Raw genomic sequence first — 19,433 nt, 5'->3', positions numbered from 1 at the left:
TTATAAAGACAATGTCCGAGTGGTTTTTTTCCCCCTCACAATACTTGCTCATCCTCTAGATCCACAATGACTTTTGAAATCTGTATGTCTGACCTGTGAAATGCAGAGATGTTTCTAGTTCAGAAGTATTTTTTTTAAGTACCAGACATCGATTAATCTCTGCTGCTTAAATCGTCAAATCTCTGCTGGTGCGATTTTACTTCTGTGTCCACATGACCTCAGTAAAGTCTTATGCTATGCTCGCCTTACGATGATTTAAACTAGATTCCCCAAAGCACTTTCACACCCAGACTGTTATTGGAACCACGTTCAAACAGGGCCCTAGCGAGCACTCGCTCTGTGACACACGGTGCCATCTCTGATGGAGGGAAGACTTCTTCTCCCCATGGAAGTCCTCTAGGGCCTCCAAAGGCCACTTCTATCACAAAAAACTTTTCTGTTTAAACGGTTAACGGCTTCAGATTTTATCAACTGAAAATCAGGTCCATTTTGCCCGAGCCGGTCAACGGTTCTCACTTACAGTGAAGAGACTTTTTATAGAAATGCATCTGGGGATCCCTGGGTGGCTCAGCGGTTTGGCGTCTGCCTTCAGCCCAGGGCGTGACCCTGGAGACTCAGGATCGAGTCCCACATCAGGTTCCCTGCATGGAGCCTGCTTCTCCCTCTGCCTGGGTCTCTGCCTCTCTCTGTCTTTCATGAATAAATAAATAAAATCTTTTAAAAAATCTGATTTAAAAAATGTCTCTGTCGCTCGAAATGCGGTTCCGCTGCTGGGTATTATACTTACTTCTCAGAGAGATACCCACGGCATCACCACAGCATTAGCCATTGTCGCTCTCGCCCTCCTCCCCACTCCATGGCAATGGGGACCATCAAACGGGCAAAGGAGTTGATGGTGAGCCAAGGGATCAGATCCCTCTGTTCCTTTTCAGATCTCCAGGACTTTTGAAGGACTAGATTATACTCATCCACCTGACCAGGTAACACCGAGGACTACGCAGGGGAGGCTTCGCTTGGTCTATGGCTTCATTTTGTCATACTGGGCTTGACTTAGAAGGACCCAGTCCTGAAAGTTAAAGAACTGGCCCAGTCAGGTACACACTCTCATTTAAGGAATATTAATCTTTTACCCCCACTAACCTTAATAAGAGAATCCAACCCTTGGGGGCACCAGGGTTAGCCCAGAAAGGAAGAGGCCTTCGGGGGAACAGGACCATGTCAACCCGCCCCTGCCCGTCTGTGAATCCTGGGGTCAGGGCACTGCAAACAGCCTCTTGATGGTTTTGACCCGAGTCACGGGTGTCCCTGGGGCCTCTCCCGATCATGGGGGACATGGTACAGATGGGGAGAACCTCGCTGCCTGGTCTGGAGAGAGGGAAGGTGCAGCCGTGTGCTCTGAGCAGCTGCAGGGGCTGAGTGGAGCCTCCCCAGCTGTCCCCGGGGTGAGGCGGAGGCAGTGGATCCCCGGGGTGTATTTATAGAAGGAACTCCCTCTCTCGATGGCATAACGCGTTTCTCCTTTTAAAAGGAAATCACCCAGGGCAGCACAACTCCCCTGAGGAGTCTGGGCTGCGTCAAAACGAAAAACATGTGTGCACTTTCTGAAAATACAAATGCAGGATTGGATAAAGCAGAATTTGAGAGGACAAAATAATTATTAGAGCTCATCTCAAAAAAGTAAAGTCTTAAAACTGCACGGCCTCCTTGTGTCTCAGTTGACCCAGGGATGCTGTTTAAGCGATTCAGAGACCACTTAAGCCTCCAATCCCTGGCTAATAAAGATGTTTTGTCTTGTGTCTAATACAGGCTGGTGGAAGTCGAGGTTTTTATCACCCAAATACAATAAAAAATATGCTTTTATGCTCTTCTCTCAGAAATCTGTAGGAAATTAAGTATTCAGCTCATACATGTAACATCATTAGGTTCCGAGAAGTCCCCTAATTCCCTACGTGACATTTTTCCGTATTTTAAAATATACTGGACACGGTGCCTTTAGTGAATTAAAATGTATGATGACAAAGATCAAGAATTTTCTGGCACTTCTGCCTTTAATCACACCACCCAACTGCGTGTCTGTGGGGATGTTTTAAGATTCTAGTTTTCTGGGTTATGTTGGCTCGGTGGATGCCTCTGAGATTAAGCCAAAGGACTTGCTCTTTAGTGAACTGCAGGGACCCATTTAAAAAAAAAAAAATAAATCCGAAGTTTAAAAATTCTTTCAAAACCATATTCCAAACTATTCTGTAAGTTTTATCAAAAAAAAAAAAAAATGAGGCAGGGTCGGGGTTGGGATGGTAACGAAGCTTGCCTGGGTAAGAGAGCAGCAGACCCGCCAGCTGACTGTTCTCGGAATCTCCGTGCTTGGAACACCAGAGTCATGATCTAGGTAAGTCAGGCCAGAGCCTATCTGGTCTCAGGTTTTCTCTCATTTAAAAAAAAAAAAAATGCATCCAGTCTCCTGCAAATAGGGACAGAGCCGTTGCCTTCATTTCACACGACCACTGTGTGTTCCAGAGGTTGTGTTCAGGCTCAGGGGTGAGGCCCGAACTTTCACTTACAGGCTGGAGATGATCCTGGCTCCTCGGGAGGACCCTGTGCATCTGCAACCGCAGGTTCTGCAGAACCCTCCTCAGGTGATGGGCGAGCATCACCCGCTTGTGAGGCCTTCACGGCAACCTGCAGGCTCTCCGCTAAGAAGGGAGAAGAAAGAAGACATGATTTAGAGACCAAATGCACAAAGTTTGATCTAGATCCAGGGTCGGCAAACCCTATGTGGCCTCTGTCTGCTGTTACATGGCCTTGGAGCTTAAAATGGTTTTTACATTTTAAAGATTTAAGTGTACAGATGAGCTCCCCCACACACATGAAGGAGGATGTGTCCCGGAAACTGTATGCGGCCTGCAAAGCCTAAAATATTTACTATCTGGCTCTGCATAGAAAAAAGTTTGCCAACTTGCAATCTAGACTGATACTTCAAGCAGTATTTTATTTTATTTTTTTAAAGACTTCATTTATTCAGGAGAGACACAGAGAGAGGCAGGGATACAAGCGGAGGGAGAAGCAGGCTCCCTGTGGGGACGTGGGACTCGATCCCAGGACCCCAGGGTCACGCCCTGGGCTGAAGGCAGAGGCTCAACCACTGAGCCACCGAGGTGTCCCTTAAGCATCATTATATAACAGAAAATTAATGAAAAGATGCATCATTTTATAACAGAAAATTAAAAAGATGCATTCTATTAAAAAAAATCTCAAATTTAATTTTCAGTACATCAGTCTGCCGAAAAGCTTTCTGATTTTCAATTAACTTAAATATGATTTTAGGTACACAGATTACTACTCAGTCATAGCTATCCTCCGAAAGAGATTTCCCCACCTGTGCCTTAAAAAATCCTGGTGAGGATCCCCAGTCCTCACTTACAGCTACTAGGGGAAAAGACAGGGAACGTGCATTTTAAATAACAAAGGCTCCTCTTGGGACCTGGTAAGGCTGCTGACCGCCACACCAAGGAAGCGATGTTCCCATTTACAATAAAGGCTTTCAACCTGCAAGGCTACAACCAGGCCACCACCCGCGGGGGGTCTACGGGGGGGGGGGGGGTGTCCCCGTGCCCCGCTGCACCTCTGCCCCACGCGCCCACCAGCTCTGTCCCACTCACTCATCCCCAGGCACCCGCCCCCTTCCTCCCACCACCCCCCAGCTCCCGGTCATGCCACTCTCACAATTAAAAGCATCCTGGAACTTTCTACGGATTTTGGAGTAAAAGTGTCTGTTTTGACCAGAGCCCGCGAAGATCCTGCCCCACAGTCGGGGCAGCGCATACCCCTCCCGCCCGCGGGTCCCCAGGCAGCTGGCTCCCCCCTCTCGCCTCGGGTCGCCTCCACTGCCTTTCCCGCAGCAAGGCCGCCGCAGCCCATCCTTATTTTCCCGGGATCTCGTGGAGTCCTCTCGTTCCCTGTGGACCGTCCGTGCTCCTTCCCGACGAGCATTCGTTCCCCTTTCTGCGCTGACCAGCGACACGCACCGGCACGCGCTGGTGTGTCAGGTGTACAGCGTAGTGACCGGCACCTGCGCCCCCGCCGCCTCTGGCCGCGCTCCCTGCTGTGCCTTTCCCAGGGCCTGGGCCACCCCCGGGGCAGCCGTGCAGAGTCTTACCCCACAGGCCAACGCGGAGCCCGGGGTGGGTGCCCATGGAATGCTGAAGGCGTGAATGAACGAGTGATTCCGTCACTCGTCCCCAACTCAGACAGTCTCTAGGCCCTTCTCAAGCCCTCAGTTTCCTGATCACATAAGGATGACAGTTGTCACCATCTCCAGATGCCCCAGAGCTGCTGTCTCGAGGTTCCCGGCCAGAGCTCGGTGTACCAGGGACCAGACTGGATACGTTTTAGGCTCCGTGGCCACGCGGCCCCCGGCAGCTCTTCCCCGTCAGCACTGCAGCGAGAAAGCAGGGTTTGCTGCAGTGCAACCATATTCACAAAAATGGGTGGTGGGACCATTGCACCCACCATCGGGCACCCACCAAACTTTGTCTGCGCCGCCCACCGCACTCTCAGGTGGTGGCTGTGTTCTCTCTCAAACCCATGGTCACTATCAACACTTCCAGACTATTATCCCTTCCCCTGACCCCCTTGTTCTTTCCATTCCCTGCCATCGGATCACACCGCCCACCCTCCTTGTTGCCGTTCACTTGAACGTTCACTTGAACGGCACTTGCCGATCATTTGAACAACTTAGCACCTGGCGCAAGTTTCTCCCTTCCCCAAATGCTCCTCCCCTCAAAATTCCCAGGAATTGCATCCACGAGCATGATCCTTCTGACACCTTGGCCTCAGGTCTCTGTGACGTCATTTCCCCAGTAATCTTATCCTCCGCCCGCCTCAGCCACCAGCTCCCAAGGTTATACCCTCAATGTTGTTATTACCCATACTCGAACTTTGCCCCCTTCTAGTCCATTCTCCGCACAGCAGTCAGAGGGCTCCTTCTGGCACACACATCACATACCCCAGTTTGGAGTAGACTCCAACCTCCTTCCTCGCCTCAATCAGGTCCGTGTCATGTGAGGGGTAGTTGGCTCTGACCCGTCAGCTGCTCTGCACCCCTCCCTTCACTCGACCCGCATGGTCCTCCTTGCGAGGCCTCAGGCTTGCCGTGCACCTGCCTCGGGACCTTCGCCACTTCTCTGTGTCTGCAGCATCCTTTCCCCAGGTGCCTACATGGCTTTTCCGCTTCCCTGTGTCTGCTTGCATATTGCCGTACCAGAGAGGCCTTCCCTGGTCGCTCCAACTCACATACAACCTCCCCACTCAATCCCCCTCCATACTCCCTATCCCATTTATCTTTTTTTTTTTTAAAGATGTATTTATTTTACAGAGAGAAAGAGAGCGTGTGCACATGAGCACGTAGCTGGGTGGGGAAGGGCGGGAGGGAGAGAGAGAATCTCAAGCAGACTCCCCGCTGAGCACGGAGCCCAACGCAGGGCTCAATCCCAAGACCCTGAGACCATGACCTGAGCTGAAATCGAGAGTCAGATGCTTAACTTTACTAGGCCACCCAGGCGCCCCTGTTTAAGTAGGGTTCAGACTTCATTAAAATCTTCATTGAAGCAACTGTCCTCTATAGTTTTCCAAATAAAGCCATCTTTATTATTTTTTTTACTGAAGTATCGTGAACATAGTTCTATTAATTTCAGGTGCACAATACAGTAATTCAATGATTCTGTGTATTCATCAGCGCCCATCATGGTGACTGTACTCTTGATCCTCATCCCCTATTTCACTCATCCCTCTACCACCTCCCCTCTGAAAACTACCAATTTGTTCTCTGTATTTAAGTCTTTTTTGGGTTTTTCTCTTATCTGATGCGTTCATTTGTTTTGTTTCCTAAACTCCACAAACGGGTGAAATCGTATGATAGTCGTCTTTCTCTGTCTGACTTCTTTCACTTAGCATTACAGCCTCTGGGTCCATCCATGTGGTTGCAAATGGCCAGATCTCACTCCTTTTTATGGCTGAGGTTCTATTGTATGTACATGCCACCTTCTCCACCCATTTACCTCTTGAGCGACACTTTGTTTTCTTCATAGTACTTGACACAACCCGACACATCTATTTCCTTTTATTTTGCAGTAAAATTTTGAGTTGCACCTACTGGAGTGTTGGTAGTGTAAGGTGTGGGGGAACACCTTATGGAATGTGGACCATAGCGCAGTTGGAACTTTGTCTTAGGAGCAAGACCACAGGGCATGGCACGTGGAATAAACATTTCCTGAACTTGTTAGACGAAATAGTTTTGGAAGCAACTTACCTTCTCTCAGGGCTGCTGCTAGTAATGAGGCTGCCTGGGGAGGCTCCCCTGGGTCAGGTTTGATGAGGAGGTGGGGCTCTAGATGGACATCCTTGAATCCACTCAGTTCTCCAAGTTCAGCGTAGATATGCAGCTTCTCCTCCAAATATGCGCAAATCTGTTGGTCTTGGTTACTGAGTATTTCTATGAAACAGTATTTACCATGGAAGGTTATCGGATGGATACAGCAACTGTATGAAAACCCAAGCTCTAAGATAAAGAGGTTCCTCGTCCGCAAGCAGTATGGTCTCACGGGTCAAGTATGAGTTGTTGGGGGTGGGACGGAACCAGGTTCAACTCCTAGTTATTCCACTTAGTGACTAGAGCCTCCAGCGAGTGACTTAACCACTCTGAGCTTCCCCTGTCTTTTCTGTACATTTACTGTACTCCGAAAATGCTGCTAATTCCAGAAAAAAAAAAATTGCATGACTATTCTTTTGTTCAGGCTGTTTTCTATTAAGAGTAAATGCTAAGCTCGGGAATGAAAATTGAGGTGGCTCTGTTCATACTGACTGGTGCCCACAAGGGAAAACGAGGCAAAAGGACTGAAGCTACTTGGGCTTCAGCCCATCTTGGTTAAAGCCAAACCTACTAGTTTATGTTTTTGTTTCTAAACATCCAATTTCTTTGACCATCTCTGCCTGTATCATTTTCCTCTGATCCTAACACATCCCAACACTTAAAATTCTTCCAGTTTAAAGGGGCCCTGACCAGCATCTAATTCCAGGGCTTCTCAGTCTACCTCCGTATCACCTGGGAAGAGTTTAAAACACTGACATCTACAGCCACCTTCCATAGATTCTGAGTGAACTGGATGAGCATGGGGCCCAGGCATCAGTGTTTTTATAAAACTTCCAAGGTAATTCTGTTGTCCAGCTAGAGATGAGACTTCCTGAGCTAATCTGAGTTCCTTAATTCACAGACTTGGAAACTGACGCGCAGAGTCAAGGGGCTCCTCGTCCACACTCACACAACTATGACCTGACAGTGTCGGGACCCCGATCACACCACTGCACGATGACTCCACCACCTGTCTGCACCACACAGCTCACAATTCTTCTTTCATGTATATTATGTGCCCATTTTTTTTTTTTTTTTTGGAAAATGTGTTATATCTTAAATCACTAAGGAGGAAGGAGGGAGACAGTTGTCTCATTCGAACACTCCTCGAGCCAATGCTTTTTGTCCTGAAGAGTGGTGGGTGAGCCTCAGGCACATAGAATTAGATTAAACATTTAATCACAACCCTCCCATTCATGACCCAGGGCTTCCTCCAAGGAGAACACCCCAGCCAGGGAAGCGGAGATGACCGCACGGTACCTTGACATTGCTGGATTTTGGCCACTCTTGCTTCAGCTTTCCGCCTCTCTTCATCAGATTCACTTGTCCTTCCCCCTTCTTCTTCTGGGCAACTTGAAAAGACAACAGTCAAAACAGACAACTGAAACCAAATCCAAACATCTTTAGGTTCGTTAGTAAGACGTGGGGACTTGGTGACAGCATTATTCCGAAAAGAAAAATTCAGCATAAAGAAAACCGTTCGTGCCCTCAGGCCAAGATATCTGGTTTTCTTGAGTATACAAAGGACCTTGCACAACACATCACTCTCAGAGTCAGAAGTACAGGATTACTCAAAAATCCAAACACACACACACATACACAAACATGCGCTCACGTACACGTGGACCCCCACACCTTACACTACCAACACTCCAGTAGGTGCAACTCAAACACAAAGTTTTGCTTTCTACTACATGCGTCTACTTCTTAATGGGACAGAGTGGAGGGAGTTGGAGGAGACAGAGGTAGGGTGGCAGGTCGGGTGGGGTGCAGTTGAGGGGGAGGAGTTTTACAAAACATCATTCCAGATCCATCTCATCAAATTACCATTAAGAATGCTCACCCCCTTGGGATCCCTGGGTGGCGCAGTGGTTTAGCGCCTGCCTTTGGCCCAGGGCGTGATCCTGGAGACCTGGGATCGAATCCCACGTCAGGCTCCCGGTGCATGGAGCCTGCTTCTCCCTCTGCCTGTGTCTCTGCCTCTCTCTCTGTGTGTGACTATCATAAATGAATAATAATAAAAAAAGAATGCTCACCCTCACCCCATCTTGTTTCTCAAAAAAGTCATTAAAAACACAAGTGATGAGAAGGAAACTGACTTAGAACACTTCAATCCACCAATTGAAAAATGTTTATTGGATGATTCTTCAGAATTGGACATAAAGAGCAACCAAAAGGCACGGCCCCTGCCCCGAGGAGCTTCCAGTCTAACGAACACGTATCCGCAGGGAAAGGTCAGAGCGACAAGGCGGTTTACGTCAAGCACTGAGCAAATGCTCGAGAGAGCGGATGATCAAGAATCTCAGGGAAGGAAGAGACCCCTGGAGCCGAAGAGGTCTTCATGAAGGAGGGAAGCCCTGAGCTGCACCAAGGGTGAGCAGGATCCACACAGGTAGAGGGGGTAGGGCTGTACATGCAGGGAGGCGCAGAGGACAGAGCTGCAGGTGAGAGGCTATCACAGGCAGGGGCGGGGGGCGGGGAGCAGGCCACTCTGGCTGAGGCGGAGGGTTCATGCAGAGGAAACATGGTCAGAACGCTTTCCCCAGGTGAACAAGGCCATCCCCCAGAGTGTGGACAGAAGGAAGGGTTACCTTTCCACGGCCTGTTGGATTCGTCTCATCCAGTTATTTCGTTCCTCCTTGGAGTTGGTGTGAATTTCGTACATCTCAGGACCAGCAGAGGATGCACTGATCAGGAACATTCCTCTTTCCTCGTTGGCGACTTCTCTAGCAATGAGCTTCTGAAGGGAAATAACCGATGGCTTCTGATCCTACATAAAATAGGAAGGCGTGCAGGTAAAGCAAAGGTCTTGCCAAACACGTTCGCTGGGGAAAGCGAGAGTTATCAGGCGAGTCATGTCACTTTGACTTCTCAAAGGCGCCGTGCAAGTTGGGAAGATCTCCAACAGGAAGGGCACGGCGGAGAGAGGATGGAGAGGAAGGATACAGGAGGATGCGTATCCTTAAGAATCAGCGGCTTAAAGGGACCACTTTGGAGCAATCAGAGCAGTGAGAGTATCAAAATGCCGTAGGTAGTCGGGGGCTTGGGGGCTTTTCTAGAAGGGGCGTGGGATGGAAAATAGTGCATCAGCTATGACTGAGAGATGGAGGCGGGTGGAAGGCCTACGAGTCCGTTGGAGTTAGCAGTGTTTAGGGCAGACCATGAAAATGACAGCGAGGAGGGCGCATGACCTCAGGTTCCCTAAGCATAACCAGGGTTTTCTGCAACCGCAGTTCAGAGCAACTAAACTTCTATAATTCCACCTGCCAAGGCCTCTTCTCCCCACCACCTGCATGAGCCTCTGGCAGGCGGGAATGGTCGGATTCATCTTTGTACTCCTAGCTCAGTGCTTGGCATGCACTCGGCTTTCAGTACGCGGCTTTCAGTACGCGGCTTTCAGTACGCGTCTGGGCACGACTCTAGCAGAACGGAATAGGAGATAAGCTGAACTTTGGTGCACAGGCTATGACGGAATCACCTCTTGTACAAACACTCGCTGTGACCTCCCAACGTCCCATTCTAAGCACTGGGGAGTTGGTGATGAGGAAGAGGATGATAATGCTGATTCAGGCGGGGAGCCGTAGTTGAAATCATGACCAAAAGAATCCCTGTGGGAGGTAAACAGTTCTGGGGCTAAGTATGAAGAATTTTCTTTGGTTTGTGGCTTTCAGCACTGTTTAGAGTCAGTAGCAGTACATGGTTTGGCTCCTTCTTCGGGGACTGAGCAATACCTTTACCCAGAACACGCCACCGCATCCCGCAAGGCTGACTCCTTACGGCTCATTTGCCCACTTTCCCAGCATTGCGCTGGGTCTAGGGTTGTGTGCAGGGGTGTTCTAAGAATACCTCTTCAGCCCTTTCTTCTTAGAGCAGCAAAAAATAAAACCAAAAAATGACAACTTTTTGAACACTGCCCTCTCTAATTAGGGAGAGCCCCTGAACACTATTAATATCTTTTATTCAGTAATGGATACACCACCTAAGACCTTATTTGCTTTCCTTCTTCCAATGCACTGAGTTGGGCTCCTCAGCTTACAAGGTAAATGGCCTCAGTATATAAGAGGGCAGAGTGGGTTTAAATTGTTTAAGACATGAGCACCTGGGGGGCTCAGCAGGGGAGCACCTGCCTTCGGCTCAGGGCATGACCCCAAGGTCCCGGGATCGAGTCCCACGTCAGGCTCCCTGCATAGAGCCTGCTTCTCCCTCTGCCTGTGTCTCTGCCTCTCTCTCTCTTTCTCTCTGTGTCTCATGAATAAATAAATAAAATCTTTAAAAATAAATTAATTAAATTGCTTAAGACATTAGCAAGGATGAAATGATCTGAACCAGTTGGTAAGTGTTGCAGAAGGAGGGGAGGTGGTAAGGTCAGATATGTTTTATTTATTTTTTTTAAATTTTTATTTATTTGTGATAGGCACACAGTGAGAGAGAGAGAGGCAGAGACACAGGCAGAGGGAGAAGCAGGCTCCATGCACTGGGAGCCTGACGTGGGATTTGATCCTGGGTCTCCAGGCTCGCACCCTGGGCCAAAGGCAGGCGCTAAACTGCTGCGCCACCCAGGGATCCCCAGATATGTTTTAAACGAAAAAAAAAAAAAACAGGTCAGCAGGTAGAAAGCAGCATTAATTAGATCACCAACAGATGAGGAGGCGTCAGAGGCATGTCCATCATTACGCATACCGATCACACAAGAGCACTAGAGATGATCAAGAATTCAAATTAAATCTTTGGGGATGGGAGTAACGGGTCTACCTTAGAAACAGATGTTAATAACTGCTAATGCCCAGACCTAACCCAGCCTGCAGAGATGTCTTACTTGTGTCATAGTATATTAAAAACAGATTTAACAGTTGTCAACATTTAAAAGCTGGGGGATTTCCCGTCCCCCTTTAAAAAAATTTTTTTTTAACAAACTGTAGATGTGTAGGTTCTTGCGCAAAGCAGAATGGCGATCATGGGCCCATGTACTCCCTTGAACACACTGGCTGTAGCCGAGTCATCCCTGCCCTCAGCGAGACAGGCCGTGTTCTCACCAGTTCGCTCCAGTCTCCAGCACTCGCCATGGGATCCCCAATCCCAAGCCCACTCCCAGTTCCTCCTGTGTGTTTCCTGCCAATCCCTGCAGGTAGGCTGACAGCCTCTGCCCCCAGGGGAAGAGGAAAAGTCACTGCTACATTTAGCCTCGTCACCCTGCCTCCATTTGTGATTCCATGGAGTGGCTGATACGGCATCACCAGTATCTGCTGGGAAGGACATTCAAAGTCCCAAGTGACAGCGAGAGCTAAGACTCTTCCTGCTTTGAACTTGCACCTGCACCCCTCCACGTTCCCTTGTCTCTTTTATTGTTCATTTTGAAGTTAGCTTCTTTAATATTCAGGAGATCCTCCTAGACTCAGTAACCCATGATTTAATGAACATACCTATGTGTTCCTACTCATTTCATGGATGTGGGTTCCTACTCCCTTTGCCGCTGAGTTCTCTTTAAAATCAAAATTCTCTTTAGGAACGCCATTCTTGGGATCCCTGGGTGGCTCCGCGGTTTAGCGCCTGCCTTTGGCCCAGGGCCCGGTCCTGGAGTCCCAGGATCGAGTCCCACGTCGGGCTCCCGGCATGGAGCCTGCTTCTACCTCTGCCTGTGCCTGTGCCTCTCTCTCTTGGTCTATCATAAATAAATAAATAAAATCTTTAAAAAAAAGGAACACCATTCTTCTGCTGGTATCAGCTGCTCATCTTCTGGCCATTTCCAAATTCATCATGTCTTTTGTAACATGTAGCAAGTTAAGCATTTCCTAAAGAAGTTTCTCGAACAGCACAAAGAGCAGAGAAACTTACCTGTGGGTATGACCATGATGCTAACTTTCCCTAATGCCAAGAGGAGAACCAGGAAACCCAGTCACTTGTATGACCCTCGCTGATACAGCAATTCCTCCATGGTGTCCACTATAAGATCCTTACGACTGGAGGGCTGTGCTAATTAAATGTGTATGATGCAACTCAAAAGCATGTGCTGGAACAACACAGTGCCCTCGACTCTTTGTGGGTAATGTTTTCTATTTTGCTCCCTGACATGGACAAGGGCTTAGCTGGCTTTTATCAAAGCTGCGCTGTGTCAGGCTAGCATCTCCATGAAACAGCATCAGCATCATCTCACTGTTGTCCAGAGCCAAGCACCTTCTACCAAGAGGTGCTAAGCTGTGGCCGCCTTCATTCTGGGATTTGGGGGACTGCACTCCTAACATCTCACTTCATAGCAAATGTGGTTTAAGGCTGGCACAGGTAACTCTTGAAGAGGTCGCACAAGACAGATCCATATTTCAAGTCATACTATTGGGTGAGCATCACACCTTCATCTCAGTCCATATGCTATGTTGTTTTAGAAAATAAGGTAGTTGTCTTTATGCTGTGTCTACCCTTCAACCCAAGAGCAGGTCACGTGACCTGTAATAACACCCAAGAAAGCACAATTTGCTTATCTTTCAGCTCTCTGGTTTTGAACAAACTTCTGTTTCTGTAAAGGTGTGGTGCACATTTGTTTTCTCTTCTACATGGTCCTCACCTCCCATCAACAAACAAAATGGTTCCACCTTCCTGCCTACTTTCTCTCTGTTCACAACATCCCAAACAACAGCACAGAGAGGCTGAGGGACAAATCAGTAAGTCTACATGAAATCTGCAATATATACAGTTCAAATGCATCAGAGCCATGGGGACTTGTTGGAGACCTCCTTGCTAGCCTCTGGAGTAGCCTTGTGAAGTAATCCCTGACCCTATGCAACCTGGCATCAGCCCAACGTGCCCAACAGGGGGACAAGGCCTACTGGGCTACCTGACAAGCACAGATGGGCTGGAAAGGCACTCCACCAACCTCTTCCTCCCCCAAATCCACCCTGGAAAAGCATGCTTCTTTGTTTGCTCTGAATGGCATAAGAGAAACTTTGATAAGCTTTGGGTTTGGTTTTAACCAGTTGGAACTGATCACATCTACTAGTGGTACCCGAATGTCCTATCAGTCAATGGATGATAAATAAGAACCATTTTAGAGAGCCACCACTGTAATGCCCACAATGGCATTGCATCTTAGATTCTTTCCTTTAACAGGGCCTACTGTTCCATGAGGCTGACAAAGTTAATTTATGACATTTTCCTTCTTTAAAAGTGAGTCATTTTGGATAAGATGCTGTGTAAAAAAAAAAAAAGTTAAACCCTGGTTGACTTCTAGTCTAACTCTGCACCATCAAGGAGATTAATGTAATACACTACAATGATACACTTCATATGAATAATCTTTGTAATTAGTAGTCACTGTAGTCAAAATAAGGAAGAAACTTCTTTAAACTTTAGATAACACAATGGTGTCCTCTTGTTTGGTGGAAGGAACATCATGATAGTTATGAATAGGGCTAGCAACGGGTAAAGCAGGGATGGACTAATGGAAACAGAACAAGATTCCAGAAGAGACTCGCTGTTGCCAGCATTAACATCTGAGTGCCTGGGACAGCAGGGTCGGGAAGGGGGTGGGAGGGATCTAGAAGATACGCCAAGAGAGTCAGACAGAGAGTCACTTGAGGGGTTTAGGCCAGTGCCTGTCCACCAACTCGAACCAAAGTCCTACAGTATTTTTATGTTAACAATTGACAACTAAACAAGCAGTTAATTGAATTAGCTGACTACCACTCCGGGCTCTGATAAATCAATACTTTTCACTCTTGTTAAACCAAATGAGATGCTTGGTACACTGCAATCGCTAATACTAAATGGGAATATAATGGGTACACTCCTGCCAGCGACTACTCAATTTCACAAGGAATTTTAGGCATTTTTCCAAGATACGTGGGACTCGGCCATTTAAAATATGTATCACATGGCTGTGTACTTACAACAGCTGCAAAGATGTATTTCTGGTCTTTTTCTTGTAAAAAGAGCAGCACATCAGTTAGAAGTAGAGCCAGGATATCTTCAAAGAAAAGATATTACTAGTATTAATGAAGTGAGCTACTATTCAAATACTTTTATCAAATGTTCTGATTTCGTGGTAGAAACCTAAACCAATTTATTAAAAAGAAGATGACTAAGATTTAGTGTAATTAAAGAACCTTTATGAAAATGCCTGTGCTGTGATAGCCAAAGATAAACTCTACAATTTAGATTTAGCTGTGTTTAAGCATGCATGTTTGCGTAACTAGAGGTATAGCTAAATTTCTAGCGGCATTTAATACTGTAGCCTTCAAAATGGGGAAAAAATACATCTGACAAACCAAGGTTCTAATAGAATGGAGCAAGCCCTCACCTTTAGAAAAAGAAGCTTAATGGTAACTGTTAGAGGGCGACTTCTGCCTTGAATTCTGTATGCAAATCTGCTGAATCACTATGTCTAGACCCGGGCACAGTTTGCAATAATCATACACTGCCCCACAAATTGTTCACAGGAACTCACCTTTACTAGCCGACTAAACATCCTAACACAGAGTCAGCAAACGGCTCATGTGATGAAACGGACCGAGAGCAAAGGACTTGAGGCGCTGGGGTCTATAGACAGGTTAATGTCTTAGTTTGGTTAATGTTCTAATTGTGGTTAATGTTTAGCCGCAACACTGCTGCATCAACAAATCCCATTTCGGTTGTTAGTTGCAAACACCACGAATGCTCGATAATCCTCCGAAGGGTTACCTTTGAGCAACTAGTTACCTTGGAGTAACTAGACATTAACAACCTCCTCCTCTCCCTTACCTGAGGAAGTTATTAAGATACATTAAGGAGACAGAGAGCAGACCGGTGGTCCTTAACCCCGGCTGCACAGTGGACTCAGCTGGGAGCCTTTAGGCATTGCTATGCTTGGGCTTCATCCCTAGACCAATAAAATCAAAATATCTGGGAGAAGACTTGAACATGGGTGATTTTTTTTAAGCTCCCAAGGTGATTCTATAGTGTGTACTCAGAGCCAAGAGAGTCTGGATCAGAATCAGCCCTTCAGAAGCTGAATAAATGGTCTTAGAGTCTAACTAGATGAACATAGGTTAATGCCAGGTCATGCCAAACAGGAGCACTGAGGAAAAGTCTGCACCACCGCCAAAATGTACATTTGTGCATCTTATTACTCAGTAAGAAATAGGACTTTCAGAGCTCATTTCTCCCCTCGAAGGCGTGAGAGCCCCCAGCTGGCTTGGCACACAGACTCTAGGTGTGTGGGCGTACTGCCTCATGTTCAACACACTACATTTGCCAGGGTAATATTTCTGTGCCAACAATTAGCAGAATTCTCAGCTCCTTTGGTTTAAGTATCCCAAATTGCAAATTCATAAAACATATATGAAGAGTTTTGCTTGGGGCAGCAAACTCCCACCAAAGATTTGTAGCATTTGCCTACTGGGGTTCATGACTTGAGCCTACGGGAATCTTTCCACTTCCCCAGGGTTTGTGTGTGTGCCTGCCATCTCTGAACCACTCTTCTTTTGAAAATCTGTCCTATTAAATGAGTAACATATGTGAAAGAAGGAGAAACTGGTCTGTTGGAGCCACAATACCTTTGAAACGACCCGTAGCAGTTTTCCAATAAACAAGGCCATCATATAAGAGAGTCCTTTCTTTACTTATCAGTGCTTGCTTCCTAAACACGTGGCCATTTTTGAGCTTTGTGTAGGTTTTGTTTTCGATCTTATTTAGGATCTCAAGCCATTTTTGGTTTTTCTCATACTCGCTGACTTTTAAATCCACTGCTGCAATCATGTCTTTAATTAAGCACAGAGCTTTGCACAAGTCTTGATGTTCTTCACTTCTTTCTGCATAGAAAAAAAAAAAAGAACACTATAGGATATGCCAGAAGTGCTAAGGAATTTAGTTTTAAATGCAATTAAAATCATACAAATAGAAAAAAAAAAAAACACAGGACAAAAATGTTGGATTAGGTTCAAATGCCTTATCATCACTCTGCACCCTTCCTCCCAAAAAGAACTGTTACAAGGTTTAGTTATAAAAGATTTACTTATCAGATAAGGTTCAGCTGACACACAGTAAGATGTCTGAGTTATAAAGACTGGTCTGACCTTCCCTAAGAGCAATGAACATTACCTTCCCAGACCCAGGTAATCAAGTAAGCCCTTCACCAAATTTCTTAGAACTTAGCCAATCTGTAGGCCCAAATTAGGATCCTCTCCTGAAAGGGAGCTGTGGGGTGGCTTGGAAAGGCCTCAGACTCATTTGCCTTCCTGGATCCCTCCCGCCATAAAATATTCAAAATTATATTTCAACACTTTTCCAACCTAAAAAGAAAAATGGGACAAAGGCACTGTGCCTAGTGAGTCAGCCATAGTCATGCCTATAGTAGATAATCATCAATTCCAGTTGTTTTTCTTTAAAACATAGGCTGCTGCTCCTATTTCTCAGTTATATTAAGAAAAAAAAAAAACTCTGGAGGAGTTTCTGGAATAGCTTTCTAGAACTTCAGATGAAAGTGAACTTAACTATTTTCCTATTTGATGATAAGGAACACCTAGTTCATGTTTACTGAGGCAAACAGAAGTGAAAGTCTCAGGAGGTCAGAAGGTGCCAGAAGGAGAGGAAAAAAACTGGCAGAGACAACGAAAGTCTACAGCAGCAGAAATCCACAGAAACAGCAGTCAAGTGAGACGGCAAGTCTTCAAAGAGTCTCAACACTTCCAGGTTGTTAATGTCCTACAAGCATGAAGCTTGTTCCAGAAAATCAAGGAACGGATCCTGGCAGGGATGTTCCACAAGGAAGATCCTTCTTTCTCACTGTGAAAGTGTCTTCTTTGCTTACCAAACATGAAGCAGCACCCCCCTCGCCCCACCAAGGTTCTCCTTTTTAAAGAGCATACTTCATATATGGGAAAGGAGAGTAAAGAAAATCAAAGTTGAGCTATAAGGCAACTTGGGGTAAGAGTGAGAAAAGGCTCCGTCTTCTGACCATGGGGGCCAGATTCCGGTCCTGTAATGGCGGGCTGCCCCACCTGGGAGTCTGGCTGAGTAGCTTGGGCCCCCTCCTCAGACCTAACTGCAATGGAACCTGTGTGTCAGCAAGATCCACAGGAAAGGACTAGGCCTAGTGAAGTCTGAGAAGCATTGCCATAACCGAGTCGCGTAGATCAATGTCCCCAGGAGCGAAAGAGCGCGAGAACCAGCCGGTGGCAAGGCCTGATCTAAGGAGGCATCGGGACAGCTACCCCTACGTCACACTCACCGTTCCTGACTCGCAGCGGTAACGACTCTTACTCATTCTACCAAGCATCTGGCAGGCGGTGGCTCTGAGTAGCAGTAGCGGGCCTAACACGCCGGGCGGATTTTAGTCTTTGAGCTATTGTATTAGACCTTACGCTTCATATGAACATCATGCAAACTAAAAGTCTTAATTTTGTTTTCATTTTTTTTTGCTGAGAACAACATTTATGAGACTTTTCTCTTCGTCTTGTGGTTCTATTTTCTTTTATGTTGAATTACAGGGAGCACTGAGAATGGGATACAAGGAACAGAGGCTACCATTCCTGCCTGAACTTAATTCTTAATGTGACTTAAAAAAAAAAAAAAAAAAGGAAACATTCATGCCTTTCTGTGTGCCTAGATCGCTTCCCAAAAAGAGGATATTGAAGGCTGACTTTCTTAGAGTGGCCATTTAAGATCTCACTACTTCTTTCATTACCTCCAAGTCAACGGGTCATAATGAAGGAACAGAAATAGCTCCCACGTATCGAGTCTTTTGTTTATACCAGGCTCTGCACTGGGCATTTTATGCAACAATCTCATTTAATCCTCACAACAATTCCCTGAGGATTATTAGTCTCACTGAGTAATGGAGAAAACCGAGGCTCAGTTAACGAACGTGCCCAACTAATGAGCCGTAAAGCCAAGTATATGCAATGGCAATGCAAGTTTACATGCTTCCAAACCCAAGCCCCTGTCAACCTAACATGCTACCATCCAACAAATAATTTACTCAAGCTCAGTAAGCTAGCTGGAGGAGCAGGCATTTTTATTTATTCGTTCATTGTACTGATAGGTTTTTATTTACTGACAGCCTCTCCTGTACCAGTCGCAGCACCAGGCATTAAAAATCCAGTTGTGAACCAGAAGACACAGGCCTTCTCTGTCCTCCAAGGAGCCTGTGGTCCAGCCATGTGCTTTATTAGCTTCTCACAGGATGCCTAGATGTTACCACTGGGACATGATGAATCGATGGGATTAAAAATAGCTCCATCATAAATAATTCTCAATTTAATAATTCACTGCTTGGAAGACTTGACATCTGGTGATAGGGTCAGTGGGGTATGTTTCGCCAGACTACTGGTATGGTCGTAGGAAGAGGAAGAAGCAGAGGCATTAAGAAGATCTGGATATGGGGAAATTAAAGAGGGGATAGACAAAGTATGAAGAACACTGCTTGGCTCGGGCTGCTTGGAGCAATTCAGACGACTGCCCAAGCTACATTTTAAAAGATAACCTCTCCAAAAGGATCCATATCCTAAAGGTCTACAAGTTTTTCCCTAATAATCTTCATGAATCACAGGCCACAAGCATTTGTATCTGTTGACGACACCTCAGCTATGCTTAAAACTAATGTCAGAGGTAGATGTTTATCCCGGAAGTTATCACTCACCCTTTGTGTACTGCAAAATCCGTTCCACCAGGACAGGGTATTTTGTGATGCGCTGAGTGACTAGCAGAATGCATTCTGGGATTCCTCGGCGTCGAGCCAAAAGATTACTATTTCGAAGCTTAAAAATATATACATACATTTTTATATACAGAAACCATAGCTTCTTTTTAGGTTTGAGTTTAATAATTCAAAGACTCTACTACTGTATCATTCTATTCAGATGCAACATAATATACATTAATTAAAACTTGATTGTCATTAAATCGTACACTATGTCATTAATCTATTAATAACCTAACTCTCCAAGATTAAGAAGTTTCAAATTACTCTGATGTATTGGCGATTAATTCCAAAAGTAGGCAAGTTTATCAAGTGTTAAGATTTATGAGGAGCTCTTGCTCCTGGAAAATATTCACAAATCAAAGT

At 46.2% G+C, this 19,433-nt stretch overlaps 1 protein-coding gene across 21 annotated transcripts in view; it reads right to left on the bottom strand.

Annotated features, from left to right (window-relative positions):
• ARHGEF28 (Rho guanine nucleotide exchange factor 28) overlaps positions 1-19,433 on the bottom strand; it is a 288,373-nt gene that overhangs the window by 40,155 nt on the left and 228,785 nt on the right. For all 21 annotated transcript variants that reach the window (XR_012031376.1, XR_012031375.1, XM_072826802.1 and 18 more), the window contains 7 exons: positions 19,008-19,125; positions 15,925-16,179; positions 14,281-14,357; positions 8,995-9,173; positions 7,664-7,755; positions 6,305-6,487; positions 2,559-2,690 (listed from right to left, as the gene is read on the bottom strand). Coding sequence is in view for 19 of the 21 variants with exons in the window: in XM_072826802.1 (XP_072682903.1) it covers positions 2,559-2,690; positions 6,305-6,487; positions 7,664-7,755; positions 8,995-9,173; positions 14,281-14,357; positions 15,925-16,179; positions 19,008-19,125 (1,036 nt within the window). In the remaining 2 variants the exon portion in view is untranslated. The remainder of the gene's footprint in view (positions 1-2,558; positions 2,691-6,304; positions 6,488-7,663; positions 7,756-8,994; positions 9,174-14,280; positions 14,358-15,924; positions 16,180-19,007; positions 19,126-19,433) is intronic.

This window comes from Canis lupus, chromosome 5, assembly GCF_048164855.1.
Source record: "Canis lupus baileyi chromosome 5, mCanLup2.hap1, whole genome shotgun sequence".
NCBI classification, from domain to species: Eukaryota; Metazoa; Chordata; class Mammalia; order Carnivora; family Canidae; genus Canis; species Canis lupus.
This window is presented reverse-complemented; position numbering and strand designations above follow the sequence as displayed.